The 17,490-nt window shown below is 24.3% G+C and overlaps 4 protein-coding genes across 7 annotated transcripts in view; 3 read left to right on the top strand and 1 right to left on the bottom strand.

Moving 5' to 3' along the window:
• LOC102673535 overlaps positions 1-3,757 on the top strand; it is a 42,463-nt gene extending 38,706 nt beyond the window's left edge. Inside the window, exons 21-28 of the mRNA XM_031514385.1 lie at positions 359-456; positions 543-627; positions 733-864; positions 948-1,130; positions 1,491-1,631; positions 1,716-2,039; positions 2,119-2,301; positions 2,403-3,757. Of these exons, the coding sequence (XP_031370245.1) occupies positions 359-456; positions 543-627; positions 733-864; positions 948-1,130; positions 1,491-1,631; positions 1,716-2,039; positions 2,119-2,301; positions 2,403-2,590 (1,334 nt within the window). The 3' untranslated portion in view covers positions 2,591-3,757. The remainder of the gene's footprint in view (positions 1-358; positions 457-542; positions 628-732; positions 865-947; positions 1,131-1,490; positions 1,632-1,715; positions 2,040-2,118; positions 2,302-2,402) is intronic.
• Positions 3,758-3,890: 133 nt separating this feature from the next.
• LOC116186602 (60S ribosomal protein L7) lies at positions 3,891-5,826 on the top strand. Its single transcript, XM_031514384.1, has 6 exons — positions 3,891-3,977; positions 4,375-4,489; positions 4,595-4,770; positions 4,840-5,087; positions 5,344-5,441; positions 5,671-5,826. Exons 1-6 carry the CDS (start codon positions 3,940-3,942, stop codon positions 5,779-5,781), a joined length of 786 nt encoding a protein of 261 aa, XP_031370244.1. The 5' UTR covers positions 3,891-3,939; the 3' UTR covers positions 5,782-5,826.
• Positions 5,827-6,218: 392 nt separating this feature from the next.
• LOC102675071 (histone-lysine N-methyltransferase, H3 lysine-79 specific-like) lies at positions 6,219-13,384 on the top strand. Of its 4 annotated transcripts, none has more exons than XM_031514380.1 (21): positions 6,219-6,400; positions 6,856-7,018; positions 7,125-8,992; positions 9,084-9,197; positions 9,268-9,420; positions 9,712-9,878; positions 9,955-10,033; positions 10,124-10,306; positions 10,383-10,521; positions 10,604-10,697; positions 10,779-10,981; positions 11,046-11,244; positions 11,322-11,570; positions 11,630-11,749; positions 11,840-11,982; positions 12,067-12,253; positions 12,329-12,416; positions 12,510-12,638; positions 12,726-12,875; positions 13,000-13,117; positions 13,167-13,358. In XM_031514380.1, exons 2-21 carry the CDS (start codon positions 6,868-6,870, stop codon positions 13,211-13,213), a joined length of 4,581 nt encoding a protein of 1,526 aa, XP_031370240.1. In that variant the 5' UTR covers positions 6,219-6,400; positions 6,856-6,867; the 3' UTR covers positions 13,214-13,358. The 4 variants fall into 4 exon arrangements, with proteins under 4 accessions (XP_031370240.1, XP_031370242.1, XP_031370239.1 ...); XM_031514379.1 differs by having other exon boundaries at positions 6,220-6,400; positions 13,000-13,089; positions 13,167-13,384; XM_031514381.1 differs by lacking the exon at positions 6,856-7,018 and having other exon boundaries at positions 6,230-6,400; positions 13,000-13,089; positions 13,167-13,384.
• A 1,673-nt stretch (positions 13,385-15,057) lies between these two features.
• LOC102673922 (programmed cell death 6-interacting protein) overlaps positions 15,058-17,490 on the bottom strand; it is a 5,106-nt gene continuing 2,673 nt past the window's right edge. Inside the window, 8 exon segments of the mRNA XM_006624070.1 lie at positions 15,058-15,230; positions 15,287-15,472; positions 15,551-15,689; positions 15,770-15,919; positions 16,376-16,591; positions 16,667-16,810; positions 16,919-17,080; positions 17,139-17,401. Of these exon segments, the coding sequence (XP_006624133.1) occupies positions 15,124-15,230; positions 15,287-15,472; positions 15,551-15,689; positions 15,770-15,919; positions 16,376-16,591; positions 16,667-16,810; positions 16,919-17,080; positions 17,139-17,401 (1,367 nt within the window). The 3' untranslated portion in view covers positions 15,058-15,123.

A 17,490-nucleotide genomic window follows, 5' to 3' on the forward strand; every position in this document is an offset into this window, starting at 1 on the left:
TGTACCTGCACGTTTAGAGAGCATGCACAGAAAAAAATCTTAGAGCCAGACTCTGCAGAAATGCCATCTCATAGTTGCCCTCCGCTGACCAGCATGCCAATCGATTTTATTTATCCGTATTTGGATAAATAGTAGTGATATTTTTACAAGTTGCGAATTCAATTTATTCATTAAAAATCATACGTAATTTTTCGATAGCATTAGTCTTCCCTATAGTTAAGGCCGAAAAAAACCGCTTTTTTTAGATCATCGTCCAATCATTAAATCATCACCTAGATCATCATAGATCGTTGTCTTTCGACTAGAGATCTATCTTTCACGAATTCGTGAATTTTATAACGATACAGTTTCTCTTTAGATGCCGAAGATTGCGAGCAATGCATGGGTATTCTCGAAGAATTGGAGAATATTGACGATGATTGCGACAGACATGGTATTACATTCATAAAGACACAAGTGAGTATAAATATAAATGATAAATAATTTACATGGAATTATTCTATTCGAGCTACTGATAGATTTTGAATGAAAATTTTTTTTAGGATTTTAAGGTGGCAGAAGATTATGGGGTCACGGATTTTCCTGTACTGGTTTATTTTGAGAACCAAATACCAAATGTGTTCGAAGGTTCATTATCTTTTTGTTAATTTGATATTACTTGTTTATTTGTTTTCACAAATTATATTCTCTCTCTCTCTCTCTCTCTCTATATATATATATATTTTCGTACAGGAGATTTAAAAGTGGAAGAAGAGGTTCTACAATGGTTAATTACTCAGAAAACAGAGGATCGAATAGAATTAATTACCAGAATGATGTTAGAAACGTCTGTTGAAGAGACTCAATATCTCGCCGTGTATTTTTGTAAGTTTTGATATTGTATATGTATTATAATTGTATTTAAATGTAATATATAAAAAGGATTAAATCGCATTGTCGCATTGTAGATAAATTAAACTGCCATATATGCGACGAGATTTTGGAAGGATTAGAGAAAATCGATGACGAATGCGACGTGTTTGGTATTCATCTGGTAAAAATTCAGGATCCTCAGCTAGCTAAGCGGTATTCCATTAAAACTTTCCCTGCCCTGGTGTACTTCAGAAACGGCAATCCTCTTTTATTCGAAGGTTTCTAAATTTTCCAATCAATTTCGAATTATTCAATAATCAATTATTCAATATAGATTATTACATAATTATTACATAATTATTTAAATTAATATATATGAAAATGTTTACAATTGGAATTTAATTTATTTTTTTTATAATAGATTTCTATTACGTAATAAATACCCATATTTGAAAATCGTTTAATTTTTAATTATTTCGCAATATATTCACAAATTTCGTTCTTTGATTATTCAAAAAATTATTCGGCTTATTCGAAAGAATTTATCATCCAATTAATTTGAATAATCGATGTTCTACTGTATTATTTCACAATTATTAGTAGATTCATTTCTAATAATTTTTGATTACATCTATCAGGTGATTTGCAAAATGAGGAATCAGTTCTCGAATGGTTGATCGATGACGATAACCGAGAACTGGCTGATGAAATTGAATCTGTGAACGAGAGGATGTTGGAAAGACTTCTCGAAGAATCTCCATTCTTAGCTGTATTTTTTTGTAAGCTTTAAAAAAAATCTTTCTAATTTTAATCAATTTAATTTCTTATTTTCATTTTCTAAATTGATTATTTTTTTATATTAGACGATGAAGACTGTCCCGAATGTGACGAAATTATGGAAGCTTTGGAGAAAATCGATGGGGAAGCAGATTTATTTGGTATCGATTTTGTGAAAGTTCTCAGCACAGAAGCTGCAGAAAAATTTGGGATTCTTAACGTTCCATCACTTGTTTATTTCCGTAAAAAGACACCTCTGATTTATGATGGCGATCTAACACAAGAAGACAAAATTCTTCAATGGCTGACCTCTCAAGATGTTTTCGAAATTAAAAACGAAATCGAAGAAGTTAATAAAAAAATGTTGGATAAATTGTTAGACGAGAATGAATTTCTTGCTGTATTTTTCTGTAAGTATCTTCAAAAAAAATTATTAAATTAACGTTAAAATATTATTTAAATCAAGTAAATAATAATTGTTGATTCTAGATGAACACAATAATAAAGAAAGCGAAGAAGTGAATGAGAAATTGGAGAATATCGATGGAGAAACGGATAATTTGGATATCACGTTCGTAAAAATGGCAGACACAAGATACGCCAGGAAATGGGGTGTCACCAAGCTTCCTGCCATCGTCTATTTCCGTAAAAGATTCCCCAGTATCTACCGAGGTAAAATTCTCCTTATTATTTAGATTGCTTTATTTGATTAAAAATTAGAATTTTTTTTAAATAATTATTCTTCTAAATTATTTATTTATTTATTTTCTTAGGTGATTTACATAAAGAACAAGACGTACTAGAGTGGTTACGCAAGAATAGATATCGCCAACCGGAATTGAACATCTATATGTATATGCTAATCGCGATCACCGTCCTATTCGCCATGTATACCGGTTTCTTATTGTCGTGTTTCCGGTCAGAACCAGCGACGCCTGCGTCGCACCCTAAGCAAGCGTGATAGAAAAAAAAAAGAACGAGAGAGAGAGAAAGAGAGAAAGAGAGAGAAAGAAAGAACGAAAGAATGTAGATTTATGGATCGTTGCTGCGCGAATGTGCATTGTTGTTATTGTTGATCCGACTTGCTTTATGTAAGATTAAATGGCAACCGTTCGTCCGGAACGAACGACTCGTACCAAGCCTCGACGATTCTAGAGGATGACGATGAAACCTGTCTATGTATTTTTTTCTTTTGTTTAGAAGAAATAATTTAAAAAAACAAATATGTATTATTTGCGTAATAGGTTCAAGTTATCCATGAATTTCGTGAGCGCGTGGTATGCTTGCTTAACGTGGACCAAATCCATCGATTTTCTATAGGAGATTTAGACCTCTGTCAAATTGAAGAAGACGCGAATGTGTTGCGAGCGTACAGGGAGCGATATTTTCGCGGGAGTTTATTCAACATTATTCCAAATAAATTACCATTATTAGCGTATAAGCTAAAAAATATTTGTAATTATATACGTTTGCCATATTGTCTCTTGTTCGTAATTTAAAACATCATGCGACGATATTATATTTTTATTGTATTGCTTTATAATGATAGAGATATATTGTATCATATTCCATTCACTTTGTATTAACTTTTGCTGATTCGATGATTTTTGCTGCGTTTTTAGAGTGAATAAAACTGATCGACACATGTGTACATTGTTATTTGTTGTTTTCGTGGAATGTTACTAGCAATCAATCGACAAACAATTTGTGATTTATTTTTTTTTATTTTCTTCTTTTTTTCTTTTTTTCTTAGGTGTTCTTGTAACTTTAATTGATATGGTTAGTATTGACAGTGGTCTTGTTCTTTGACTCGAGTAAATATCTTTGGTCCACGTATAATTAAATATTCATAAGATTATCGATAATTTGCGTATTCTCTCGAATCCACTGATGATGAATTATCACCAACATTTGTTGAATAAAACGAGATGATATTATACGCGAAATGAGTGAATATAATCTATCGATATTCGTATTTACAAAAAAAGGCAAATAATGATAATATGATTATGAGGAATAAAGAGCAAAATCCTTGGACCAATTTCAAAGAGCTTAAAATGCCAATTTATCTACCAATTGTAAATAATGTAATAGTATGAATGATGCATTATATAAAAAAAGAAGATGACTTTTCTTATTATTTTACATTTCATATTTTCCTTTCCTTTTAATGTGTTTTTTTTTTTTTCTACAAAAGATTATTTATGAAATTCTCAAACTAAATTTCAAATTTCCCGCTATTATTTAAAGTTTCACCAGAATTGTATCTAACTTCAAGTTTAATGTTTCGATCTCTGAAGTGCACTATGAATGAGAATTTCTTTACCTAGTGGAAGAATGGCGGTTCCGTAAGTACTTCGCACAATTTTAATGAAATCTAAAAACATCAATAATTAATATTATTTTAATATTTTTAAAATATGTTATTATTAATTCTTTTTTGATTTTATATTATATTTTTATTATAGTTTTTATGTTTTTCACGAAAATTTTTACTTAATGCTAACAAATCATACCATTAACCAACATGAAATATAATATAATTTACATTTTATCATAACATGCCAAAAATATTATATTTTTAATGAAAGATAAATTCTTATCTTATATTAAATAAAATTTCTATGTATATTATTCAAAATAATCCTTTTCCTCAAAATAACATAACCTATTATAATTTAGATTCTGTACTATACAATTTATTTTTACATAAATGATATAATTAATAATTTTGTACTTACATAGGAAGAAAGAAAGTGAGCCTGCAGCAAAAAAGCTACCGGCAGTGCCGGAATCAGTTCTTAAAAGAAGAAAGACTCGTGAAGCAGTACGAGCTGCACGTCTTCAAATATCGATTAAGGTACTTATTAAATATTTAATTAATATATTTTTTAAAAATATTATTTTTAATTATTTAAATTTTTGAAAATAATTAAAATGATTACAATAATTATTTTAATTTTAGCAACGTGCAAATCGTTATAAGAAAAGGAAAGCAATCTTCAAAAGAGCTGAAAAATATGTAAAAGAATATAGGACAAAAGAAAGAGATGAAATCAGATTAATGAGACAAGCTAAAAATCGTGGCAATTATTATATACCTGGAGAAGCACGTCTTGCATTTGTTATTCGTATTCGGGGGTAAATATAATCGATCTTTTATTAAAATTATGTTTCAAATTTATACAATATTATCTATTATTATTTCAGTGTAAATCAAGTTGCTCCTAAAGTACGTAAGGTACTTCAATTATTCCGTCTCAAGCAAATTAATAATGGTGTATTTGTGAAACTGAATAAGGCAACAATCAACATGCTTCGTATTGTTGAACCTTATATTACATGGGGATATCCAAATTTAAAATCAGTTAGAGAATTGATCTATAAGAGAGGATTTGCTAAAATAAATAGACAACGTATTCCTATCACAAGTAACTCCATCATTGAAAAGAAACTTGGTTAGTACTATAGTTTATTGCATTTGACAAGTCCATGGGAGTTGCATTGTATTTATCTGTTCCCTTCCATCTTGTCAAAAAATAATAGAATCTTTGAAAAACTTTTTCGTATATTTTACGTTCAAGTTTGCGACGATTCTTACATTTTTAAATTATATAAAATATTTTTCTTTCTCTTCTGTTTAATATTTTTTATCAATATTTATTATGATAATTATGTGAAATATATTTATATAATATATATAAATTATTACAGGACGCTCTGGTATTATTTGCATAGAAGACTTAATCCATGAAATATTCACAGTTGGACCAAAATTCAAATTTGCAAGTAATTTCCTATGGCCATTCAAGGTATATAAATTTTTAATTATTCGAACATCGACGTAGGCATGATTATAGGAATATTCATTGTTCTATAAATCTCCTATTACGTCGTAAAGTAATACGAGTTTCTCTTTATTGTACGCATGTAATTTTGCGTTCATTAGTCAAACTCAAACATTTAATTAACTATTTAAATATCTACATAATATTTATATGTATATTTTATATTAATAATTTTAATCTTTTTTATTTTTAGCTCAATACACCCAATGGTGGTTGGCGTAAGAAGACTAACCATTATGTTGAAGGTGGTGATTTTGGTAATCGTGAAGACAAAATCAATGAACTTCTCAGGAGGATGGTTTAAATTTATAAAAATCATGATAAATAAAAGTTTAAATAAAACATGTCATATTGCATTATATTTTATTTTATCTATACATTCACTATATATTTATTTAATAATAATAATACAAATTTACATAAATTACATACATTACATGAAATTTAAATATTTCAATTTATAAATAGTTTAATAGTAAATTTTAATACTATTTTTAAAGCTATTTCAAGTATTGATAATTTTACAATTATATAAAACTTAATATAATATAAAAACTTATTACATTATATTAATGAAAATAAATATATATGTAAAATTGCATAAAAATGTATAATGTCTATTATCTATTAATACAATCAACAATCATTATAATACTCCGATAATGTGAATAATTATAAAAATACTTTTTTCTTTGAACACCGGAATGTAACATAACGCATGCGCAAGTTACTACATGCATATATCGAATAATCTATCGTGCGGTACGATTCGTGCCGTGCCCCATGCCTTGTTACAATGTGAGAATGGTGTGTAAAGGTGAAGTGTACTGGTTCGAATCATGTTTCACAGATTTTAGATTAATTATTATATTTTTCAATTGAATATTATTTTTAATGTAGAAAAAATTCTTTAGTAAATTTTGGTAAGTATTTATAAAAAAAATAAAAAATCATTAAATATTAAAATTATGCGACAAAGTATTATACATATATACTATTTAACCTTATTTTGTCATTAATACGAAAGTATGATTAGAATTAATTTTATATACTTTAATTATTTTTAATTAGTTTTAATAATATTTTAATAACATTCCACATGATTGTCTTTAAGAAATGACAGTTTTTATAGGATTTTAGAATAGAGATAATTTATTTCATCATCAAAGTTCTATGTTCAAATCCAACTCGTATAAATTTTTTTTTAATAAATTACAGAAGTTTTTTTTTGGAATTTATTAAATATTAAAATGTTCTAAAAAAATAATAAAATATACGTGAAATTTTAAATTAAATATAAAATTATAAAATAATTAAAAAAATTAAATATCCCCTTCAATATATCATGTATATTTTACATAAATTAATTTTTATTTAGATTATATTAATAATGAGTAAAAAGACTGTGAATATTGACACTTCATCTGATAATATGAATTCATCTATTAATAAATCCAGTCAATCACCTAATAATACAAAAATGTTTATCCTTCCTCCAAATGTATTACAAAATATTTGTCTTAGTAACTCAATAGAAAAAGGTAAATTAATCAATTATTATCATTATTTAGATTTATAATTTAATTTAATTTGTAATTTAAATTTAATATATATTAATTATATATATAATTTAATTTTTTATTATAGGTGAAAGTATAATGTCTGCTTTAGAATTTATAAAAAAAGATAATAATATAAATGCTATCAAAATTCAAGAACATAAAAATCTTGAGATTTCTACATCTATTGCAAATTTAAATTCAAATATTGTAATAAAACCAACTACACTTATAAAAATTAATAAAAATAATTCAGCAGATAATACAGATAATGAAAGCTTAAAAAATACCACAGAAGTGCCTAAAATTAAGACAAATGAAGAAAAGTCTGTTTCTAAAGCAAATCGTACAAAACAGATGCAAAATCTTCATAATAATATAAAAAAAGAAAAAGACAGCACAAAAGTAAGTAACTCAATGAATGTTTCAGAAAATCAAAATACATTAGAGAAAGTAAAATCTACTGCTGAAAACTCAAAAAATAATCAAACTACCTCAAAGGATGTACCAAAGTCTCAAAGAACAAATACAAAATTTGAACAAAATACTAATGAAAAATATTTAAATACAAATTTAGAAAAAGATAAGGCAGAAAATATATATGAAATGGATGAAAATTTACTTGATAAATCTGAATGTATTCATCACAACAAAAAAACTAAATTTGATGGTTATATTATAGAATATAAAAATGAATGCACAAAAGAAACAACAACTTCAGATAAAAAAAGAAAAACTATTCCTAATAAGGATTTAAAACAAGCAATAAATTCCGATACTTCTTTATCAAATAGAACTGAAACAAATGAGAAAAAAGTTTTTAATGAAAAATATGTGAAACAAAAAATTGAAGATAAAAATAATGAAAAAATTATAACTACATTTGATTCATATGTTTCTTCTATTTCTATCACACCAGCTATAACAAAAAATTCACTGCCTTTGAATTCCAGCAACAATTCTGGAAATCATTCTAATATTACAAGTAATGTAAAGCATTTGCAAAACAATAAAAATATAATAAATAAAAAAAACTTGAAAGAAAAAAATTTGAGAAATGTAGAGCTAAATGATAATAATTGTAGTAATGAAGTACAAATAAAATCAATAAATACCTCTGTAACTGAATGTATTCCTGTAATAAACGAAAGCTTAAAATCATGTGTAAAATCAGAAAATCTAAATGTTAAAAATACAGGTATTAATGAAAATAAAATAAATTTGTCACTCATAACACCAGATATTTCATTAAACAAAACAAATTTTAATACAGAATCAATAAGTCAAAGTGATAATAGTCAAAATTTAATAAATACACCCCCAATAAGAAAAAGAGGAAGACCTAAAAAAATTATATTTACATCTGAAAAAACTATGAACATTTCAAATAAATTAGAAGAAAACTTAAAAGATTCACAAAAACTTAATGATGTTTCTATTCCAGAAACAGTAATTCATAATAGGAGACATAATAAACATTTATATAATATTAATAGTAATGATGGCTTAAATAATAATAACAGTACTAAAGATAACATTCCAATTTCAATTATTGTTGGAAAAAGAAATAAAATAACAAGTACATCTTTAGATAAAGCAGAAGAAGAAGAAGAAGAAGAAGAAGAAAAAATTGCAAATACTAAAAGAGGAAGAGGGAGAGGAAAAGGAAAAGAAAGAAAAAGAATAGAAAGAGAAGAAAAAAGAGAAGAAACAAAAGGAAAAGAAGAAGAAGAAAGAGGAGGAGAAAGAGACAGAGGAAGTAGCAGAGGAAGAGGTAGAGGTAGAAGTAGAGGTAGAGGTAGAGGTAGAGGTAGAGGTAGAGGCAGAGGCAGAGCATCATCTCATTCTACATTGGACACTGAATATATACAAACGTTAAAGGGACCAGAAACTATTATGGAAGAAATAAAAAAAGAAAATTCAAATGAAATTAATGCTATTGTTCATACATCAGAAGTAAATTTTATATAAAATATTAAAATATATGTATATTTATTTTATTTTTTGTATTATTTCTAATTATATAAATATATATTTATTAATTTAGGTAGATTTAATAAGTTGTGCCAAATGTGAAATAGATATGTTAAAAAATAAATGGGATTCACATAATTTACTTCATCATAACAATATGAGTTGGATAAAGGGTGATGAACCTATGGTAAATATGAAATTAAAAACTTTAGTAAATTTATTATTCTAATATTTTATTAAAAAATTCTATATTTCAGGATTATGAAAGTGATATTAAATTATGGAGAAAGATTTTAACATCTGCAATTAAAAAAAAAAAGGGTCATTTGTGTTGTGAAAAATGTGGAGCTGTAAAACGTAGTGTTAATGGTTTTATATCTCATATGCAATTTTGTGGAAAATCAGAAGAAGTATGTACAATTTTTTGTAATTATTAAAATTAAAATTTCAAATATCTTAAGATTAAAATAGATGACATCATTTGTGATTGATGCACATATCATAATTTTTAAAAATAATTTTCCTATTAAAATTTATATTAAAACAAAACAAAGATTGAAAAAAAAATTAATTAAAAAATATATTTATTTATTTTTTAATAATCCAAAATCGATTTTATTAAAAGAATAATTAAAATATATATATATAATAATATATATAATAATTATAATTATTATAATTATTATAATTTTGTATACTAGGAAAAAAAAGCTTTGATGGTAACTTGTCCAATTTGTGGTGCTGTTATGATGCCATCTTCTATGGAAATACATGAAAGAACTCACAGATTATCAGAAAAAAATAAAGTAACAGAAGTACAGTTATGTACTAGTGATAATGAAAAAGTAAAACGTAAAGCTGCTGAAAAGTAAGCTAATATATTTGAATTGAAGATTTTTAATAATTTAATGTAAATAAAGATATTAATAATATTCTAATTACAGAGCAGTTTCAAAAATTTTAGAATTTTCTGAATTTTTCAAGGATAACAGTCCACCTCCTGAAAAAAAAATGAAACTTCTGGTATATAATTATTTTATAATATATCTTTATAAAAAAATCTTATTATTAATTTTGTATTATATAAATAATTATATAAAATTAATATTATAGAAAAGTTTAATCAAAATACCCAAACATAAAATGCCTATTCCATCTGTGTGGAAATGCATATGGAAAAAAGAATTATTCTCAGTGGGAGTAACAAATTGTCGTCATGTAGGTTGTACTTATACATGTACTTCTATTGAAGATATATGTAATCATTTTAAAAATTGTAACTTCATTCCTGAAAAGGTATAATAATTATAATAATACTAATTGTTATTTTTATTACAATCAAAATAGTTAAACATGCTTGATTTTATTACAGTCTTATATATGTAAAATATGTAAATTTTCAAGTATATCTTATGAAGATGCAACAAAGCATGTAACAGCAAAACATATATCAACAGAAGGAATCGACAGATATTCCGATTTTGAAGAAGAAGATTATAATTCAGATGAATGTAAAAATAAATTTTATTGTAATGTAAAATTAAAATTATTAAGTTTCGAAGTTACTAAATTTTATGATTTCTTTTTGAACAGTATTTTTCACGATGAAGTTTTTGGGCAAAGAACAATATCAAAAAATTCGATGGACAGGAACATATTTACCTGCTATACGATGGACTATGGAATTGTAAATAATTATATTTTAGAATTAATATATCTTTTTATATAATATTTATATATTTATTAATAATGTTATTTTTCTTAACAGTGAACAAAAAAATTATGAATTTTATTTATTTAATGATTATTTTCCAAATCAATTCATGTTATTAAACAATATCGATATTCTTAAATATTTACCAGAATTAGAAATTTCCATGCGAACAAAAAGAAAAAACATATCTGAAAAATTGTGTGATACAGAAATTCCATGGAAACAGTGGAAACGATTTGAGGGTGGTTTGGATGAAGGTATTACTTACCTACATACTGTTTCATAGTTATATATATATATGTTACATGAATATTTTTTCAGGTACTTCAATTTTTTTTACTGGTGGTCCAGTGTGGGCATTAGCTTGGTTACCTATTCCATCACCAATGTATTCTAAAAAACCTCATCAATATATTGCAATTAGTACTCATCCAACAATGGCAAGTGAATATACTATTGGAAAATCATACACTGGACATAATATGATACAAATTTGGAGTGTTGGACATTTAGATCATGAGTTAGTAATAAAAAAACAACTTAATGAACTAGAAAATATATAGTTATATTTTTTCAAAATATATTCTTTTTTATTAGAACTGATAGTAAACAAGAATCTCCTGCTTTATCATATGTAATTGTACATAACAATGGTACTATATGGTGTTTAGAATGGTGTCCTTCTGGATGTTATCAAGATGAAAGTTTAGATAATTATAAAAAAGAAAATCCTTGTAATCTTAAACGAATGGGTTTACTTGCAGCAGCTTGTTCAGATGGAAATGTACATATTTATTCATTACCCTTTCCAGAGGAGCTTAAATTTAAAAAATCTATAGACAATGAGTAAGTAGCAAATTTGTTCAAATTATATAATTTTCTTGTCTTTATTAATATTATTATAGGTGGCCTATATATTCCACTGATCCAATAATAACATTAGTTGTAAACATTGCAATATATGATAATAATGGTCAAACTTGGCAATGTACTAAGTTGTCATGGACAAAAGAGCATGGTCATAAGTAAGATTTTTTCATAATGTATTTCTATATATTTCTATTATTTTATAACTTTATAATAACAAAATTATATCATTTTTCTAATTTTTTTAGTACCATTGCTGCAGGATTTTCAAATGGTTACATAGCTTTATGGGATTTAACATACAAATCACCATTATCAATGCAAAAAAGAGAAAATACATATTTCATAAATGCATTTCAGCATTTTTATGCTCACAGTAATGCTGTGAGTAGTAAGTACATTTGTTCTTGTTTCTTTTCTTTTTTATAAAAATTTAAAAAATTGTAATACTATAAATGAAATATTATTTTAATAGTGATAGCATTAATTCCATATAATGGAGGAAAATTTTTGGCTTCTGCTAGTTTAGATAGATCATACAAATTTTGGAATTTAGAAAATATAAATACTCCACAAACTAGTGTGCAAAAAACTATTATAGTAAATGGTGCATGGATGACACATTGGCCATGTGCTGTCATTAGTTTTGATGATGCATTAGGGTAATTATTAAAAAATTAAAAATAATAAATTCATAATAAAATGTATTTGTTATTATTATTTTTATGTTATTGTAGGAATCAACATACAAATTCTCATATAATTCCATTAAGAGAATATAAATTCAAATATTATCCTACATTAGGATCAAATTCTTCTACATATGTAAGTAATTTCAGAAATAAATATTATTTAATAATAAATTGTTTTTAAATATTCTAATAATATGACTTAAATTTTTACTTAAAAATTTTATAGGCTTTAGCCGTTTCTGATTATGCAAATAGTATTGCACATGGTACATTAGCAGGAGAAGTTCAAACATTATTTGCACATGAGCTTGTATATGAAACAGCTCTCGAGAAAGCTTTATTAAAAAAGAGCAAGGTATTTTTTTTTTTATATTAATATGTTTGTATCAATATTTTATATTTTAAATGCTTACATAAAGTTAAATATGAATGATTCTCCTAGTTGAGTTCATTTATTAAAATAGTGGACTTCTCAGAAGATAGCATGGATGATGAAAAACGCAATAAAAATCCGAAAGATCATCGTTACATGCCAGAAACTTATGATGAATGTCAAGATCGATTCGGTATTATTTTTTGTGATAATTTAAAAGTAAGTATTTTTGATCATTTTTATTATGTTATATATATATATATAAATCATAAATTTTATTAATAATAAATTTTTATAATAATATTCTTTTATAAATAATATTTTGAATTTGTTATATTTAAAGGAAAATGAACAAATAATGTTCAAACGAATGTTATATGCAGAGGAATCAGAAGTTCCAATTGAAGAATATCCATTTATGTCAGTAAACAGAGTATGTATATATATGTATGTACATTATTGTTTTAATTTACTTTAATATTATAATTTTATCTGATATTAAAATTTTAGATATCTTGGAATCCGAATGCATGGAGTTATTTATGGATGGTAGTTAGTTACCAAAGTGGTTTGGTAAGATTATTAAATTTTAAATATATGTCAATGTCGTCTGAATTACAAGCACTATTACCGCGACATGTAGAATCTATGCTTAATAAAGCAAAGATTATAACAAAAGATTATTGCTAATTCAAAAAAAAATAATCTTAATTTATACTATGCTAAAATCAAGTGTAATGAAATTGATAATGATTGCTTGTTATTAATATGTAGTAAATTATTTTTTATAATTTTATACATATTAGGACTGAAATGCCAATGATTGAATAAGATTTATTGTTATGTATATATTTAAAAAAATATTTAAATTGTATTAATATGTATTTAAACTTCTTAGGCCATTTGATTGTACATATTTTATAATTTCGAATATTTAAAAACTGAAACGATTATTATATTATATTAATAAACGAAATCTTTTGCAATTTTGGATTATTATTAATACAAATAATTTTAATTCATATTATTTTATATATATATATTTTTATAAACACAAATAAGATAGTTATAACACAGAATATAAATGCAGAATATATACCATAGATAGAAGTACAAATTAGATATGTAATGCTTTTTCATAACACAGAAATTTAAAAGTCACTTGATTCTCTTAATATTTTAATATCACATATGAAATGAATTAAAAATTCAATATATAAAAAATGATTATAATCTTAATCGTGATTGAAATTAAAATTTAATTTGATATTAATACAACATTAATCATTGATGTTAATAAATTAATGGAATAATTTAATGATGTTAATAAATAATAGAATAATAATAAGCAAATATATATATATATATATATATATATATTATTAGTCAAATCAAATAATATAGATATATAGATATAACTTAAATTTAGAATTAAAAAAATTTAATCAAAAAACATTTAGTGCTGTAGTTTAATAATAGTAAATTTTATCGTAAGAGACAAATAGATATATAAAAAATAAGTATTTTTAAAATTCAAATATTTCGTTTTTTTAAAAAAACCACAAATTAATATTATTTTCATTGTATTATAATAAAAAATACAAATGTAAAATAATTATATCAAGAAAAAAAGACAAGAGAAAATCATATCTTACTAATTTCAATGATTTTAATATTAATATTATAAAGGATAAAATATATTGAATGAAAGGATTATTCTTTGTTTTATACTACTATTTATATTCTACTATACTATTATATTTATAAAATTTCAAAATCAAACTTAAATTCAATATTTCAAATATTTAAATAATAAAAGTTGAATATGTAAATACCCAAATTAAATATATCATAAGTGTATATTTAAAATTCGATTCAAACAATAATAAAACCTCAATTTTTATAAAATTTATCTTAGTGAACACATTTAAAAATTTTACATATTTTTTTATGCTGATTTTAATTTTATTTATAATAAAAATTGTTATAATATACATTTCTAAAATAAAGTACACAATTATAAATGTAGTACTTATGCAGCAAAATACTATTAGAGAATTCATAAAACTATATATTTATAAATACAAAAAAGATTAAAATATCAATAACAATGGAATAATTACGATTGTTAGAATTATTATGTTATATTATGTTACAAAATATATTTATAAATTGCTCTTTTTTTTTTCTTGAAGTATGATTTAAAGCTTAATATATATCACGTATTGATACATTCTATAGAAATTCAACTGTAATAAGTATCAATAACAATCAAAGAATATAATTTGTTCAAAATTAATTCGACATATAATTTTTTTTACTGATCAAAATTGGACAGATTAAAACATATTTCATATTAATTTCCACAATATTATATCATATACATTTTTCTCTTGTAAATTCATTTTCTTGTAAATTCCACATGACTATTTTGCAATCACAGTATATATAAAATATTTTTTGCTTTTCAAAATGGATGTCCTTGATGAGAATGTTGATTACCGCCATAACGTGGAAGAGTCGCATATCCACCATAAGGAGCTGAAGGCATACCTTGATACGGATTATAAGTTCCTAAAAATAAAGCAAAAATTATATAACAATGAATGATTTCGCATTTTTTATATTACCTTGTGTGGGATAAGGCATTGTTGCGTATGGATTATATGTTGTAGGCATAGGAGGAGGGATATATGCAGGATATGGTGTAGTAGGACCAGCTCCATAAGGTATAGGCATTCCTTGAAAATGTGTAGGATATGGTAATTGCGATGTTCCACTTTGTTCTGTTCCCGATTGCTTTTGTCCGGACATCCCTACATTTTTAAAATTAATTATATATGTAATTTATATACAATAAATGTAATTTTATTTATAAAATTATAATCTCATACCTGCATGATGAGATAAAATGTTAGAAGGAATTGATTCAGTTTTACTCAAATTTGTTGTCAAATCCTTTAATAGTTCCTCTTTTTCAGTTTTCCGAGCGAAACAAAAATCTGATATTTTATTTTGGAAGACTACTAATAACTATGAAAAAAAAATTAAAAATATAATTTTAATATAACTAATTTAATTTATAATTTAATAAAAATATAATTAATATTTACCTGTGTTAAATCATTATAAAATTTAGCACCTTCATTTAAGTTACCTTTCAATTCTTTAAATGCATCATAAGCAGCTGCTAGTTTACATAACATTGTTTCTCTTGAACTACCACTACCAGATTGTTCAGCTGTAAATTCTGCATGACACTTCTAAAATTTTGAAGTTAAAATATAAGATATTAATATATTTGTGAAATATTTTTGTAGCAGATTTTGGAGATCGAACACAAAAATATTGATTAGGACTTAATAAACAAATTATGAGCAATTTAATTTTTTTTTTAAATAAAAATGAAGATAAAAACAATGTAATAAAATCAAAATACTTTATTTCATTTTATTTTCATTTCGTTTGGTCTAAAATCAATCGAATCTTAATCGAATTTTTTATATTATCGATATTATTATATTAAAAACTTTGGTCTCTAAAATCAATCTATTAAGTAATGATAAATCAATTACTTAATAGATAAATCTCAATCAAAACTTTTATATTATCAATATTATTATATTAAAGACTAAAAATCTTTGGCTTCTAGAATCCATTCTGCAAAACTATCGCAAGAATATATATCTTCTATGTAGTTAATATAAAATGAATATTACCTGAATTTCAGCAATCAATTGTTCTTGATGAGAAACACTATCTCTCACTTGTTTTTGTAAAGGTCCATATGTTTTTCCTATATTTTCTATTGATAAATTTGGTTCATCAATCCCACCATCTTTTGCAAGTGCTGACAAAAATGTTGTTTTCATATCAGTAGTAGCAGATTTTAATTCACTTTCTATAGCATCACGTTCTGTTTTGATTGTTTCAACCTTGGAAAAAAATCAATATTGATACAAATAATTTAAGAAAATGATTAAAAACAATATTATATATAAAATACATACATCTTCCATTAACTTTCTAAGTTGAATAACAGTATTACTTTCCTGAACTGCTGATCCAGTTGGTACAGCATTAATTAAATCATTTTCATTTAAACTCAAAATTTCCATACCTTCTTTATGATTTTCATATTTCTCACGTACAACCTTCAAAATATAATTATAATTATTTAATTATTTTAAATCAATATATAATATATCAATATATACAATTACGAATATATTATTAATGAAAAAAAATATACATATTTATACCTTATCAGCTGCCACAGCATTATTAATAATTTCACGATATTTTCGAAGAGTAATATTAAATTGTTCTGTTAAACGACTACTAGGAATTCTTGTCCATCGATCTTTAAATTGTTCTCTTAATTGATCATCAGATTCGCGCTCTTCTTGAAGCATTCGTTCACACTAAAAAAAATAAAAAATTTAATAATTTACATGAAAAGAAATTTGAAAATTTTTTTACCTCATCTAAAAGTTCTTTATTTCTTTGTAATAAATCAGGTAATTCTTTCATAGAAGTTTCCAATGCATTAATTCCACCTATTTCTTTTACATGTTGAGCTTTTTCTAATACAGATTGAGGTAAATCAGTTCCACTTGTATCTTCAATAGCTGCTGGTAAATTTAAACTTGCTAATACACTAAAAATATAATTGAATATGAATTATAAATTTAACATTTAATAAATTAAATATTATATATTATAGTAACATATAATAATATAATTATATAATTATATAATATAATTATTAATAATCATATAATTATATAATATAAAAATTATATAATATAATTATTAATAATAATATAATTAT

Source organism: Apis dorsata, unplaced genomic scaffold, assembly GCF_000469605.1.
Source record: "Apis dorsata unplaced genomic scaffold, Apis dorsata 1.3 scaffold_989, whole genome shotgun sequence".
NCBI lineage: Eukaryota > Metazoa > Arthropoda > Insecta > Hymenoptera > Apidae > Apis > Apis dorsata.

Excerpts from the sequence above, each read along its gene's own strand:
- LOC116186602 (XM_031514384.1), top strand. The coding sequence starts at position 3,940 with ATGAGAATTTCTTTACCTAGTGGAAGAATGGCGGTTCC. Across the intron at positions 4,490-4,594 it reads GTCTTCAAATATCGATTAAG|CAACGTGCAAATCGTTATAA; the intron begins GTACTTATTAAA and ends TTTTAATTTTAG. Across the intron at positions 5,088-5,343 it reads CATCATTGAAAAGAAACTTG|GACGCTCTGGTATTATTTGC; the intron begins GTTAGTACTATA and ends AAATTATTACAG.
- LOC102675071 (XM_031514379.1), top strand. The coding sequence starts at position 6,868 with ATGAGTAAAAAGACTGTGAATATTGACACTTCATCTGATAATATGAAT. Across the intron at positions 10,982-11,045 it reads TGAGGGTGGTTTGGATGAAG|GTACTTCAATTTTTTTTACT; the intron begins GTATTACTTACC and ends ATATTTTTTCAG. Across the intron at positions 12,639-12,725 it reads CTTTATTAAAAAAGAGCAAG|TTGAGTTCATTTATTAAAAT; the intron begins GTATTTTTTTTT and ends TGATTCTCCTAG.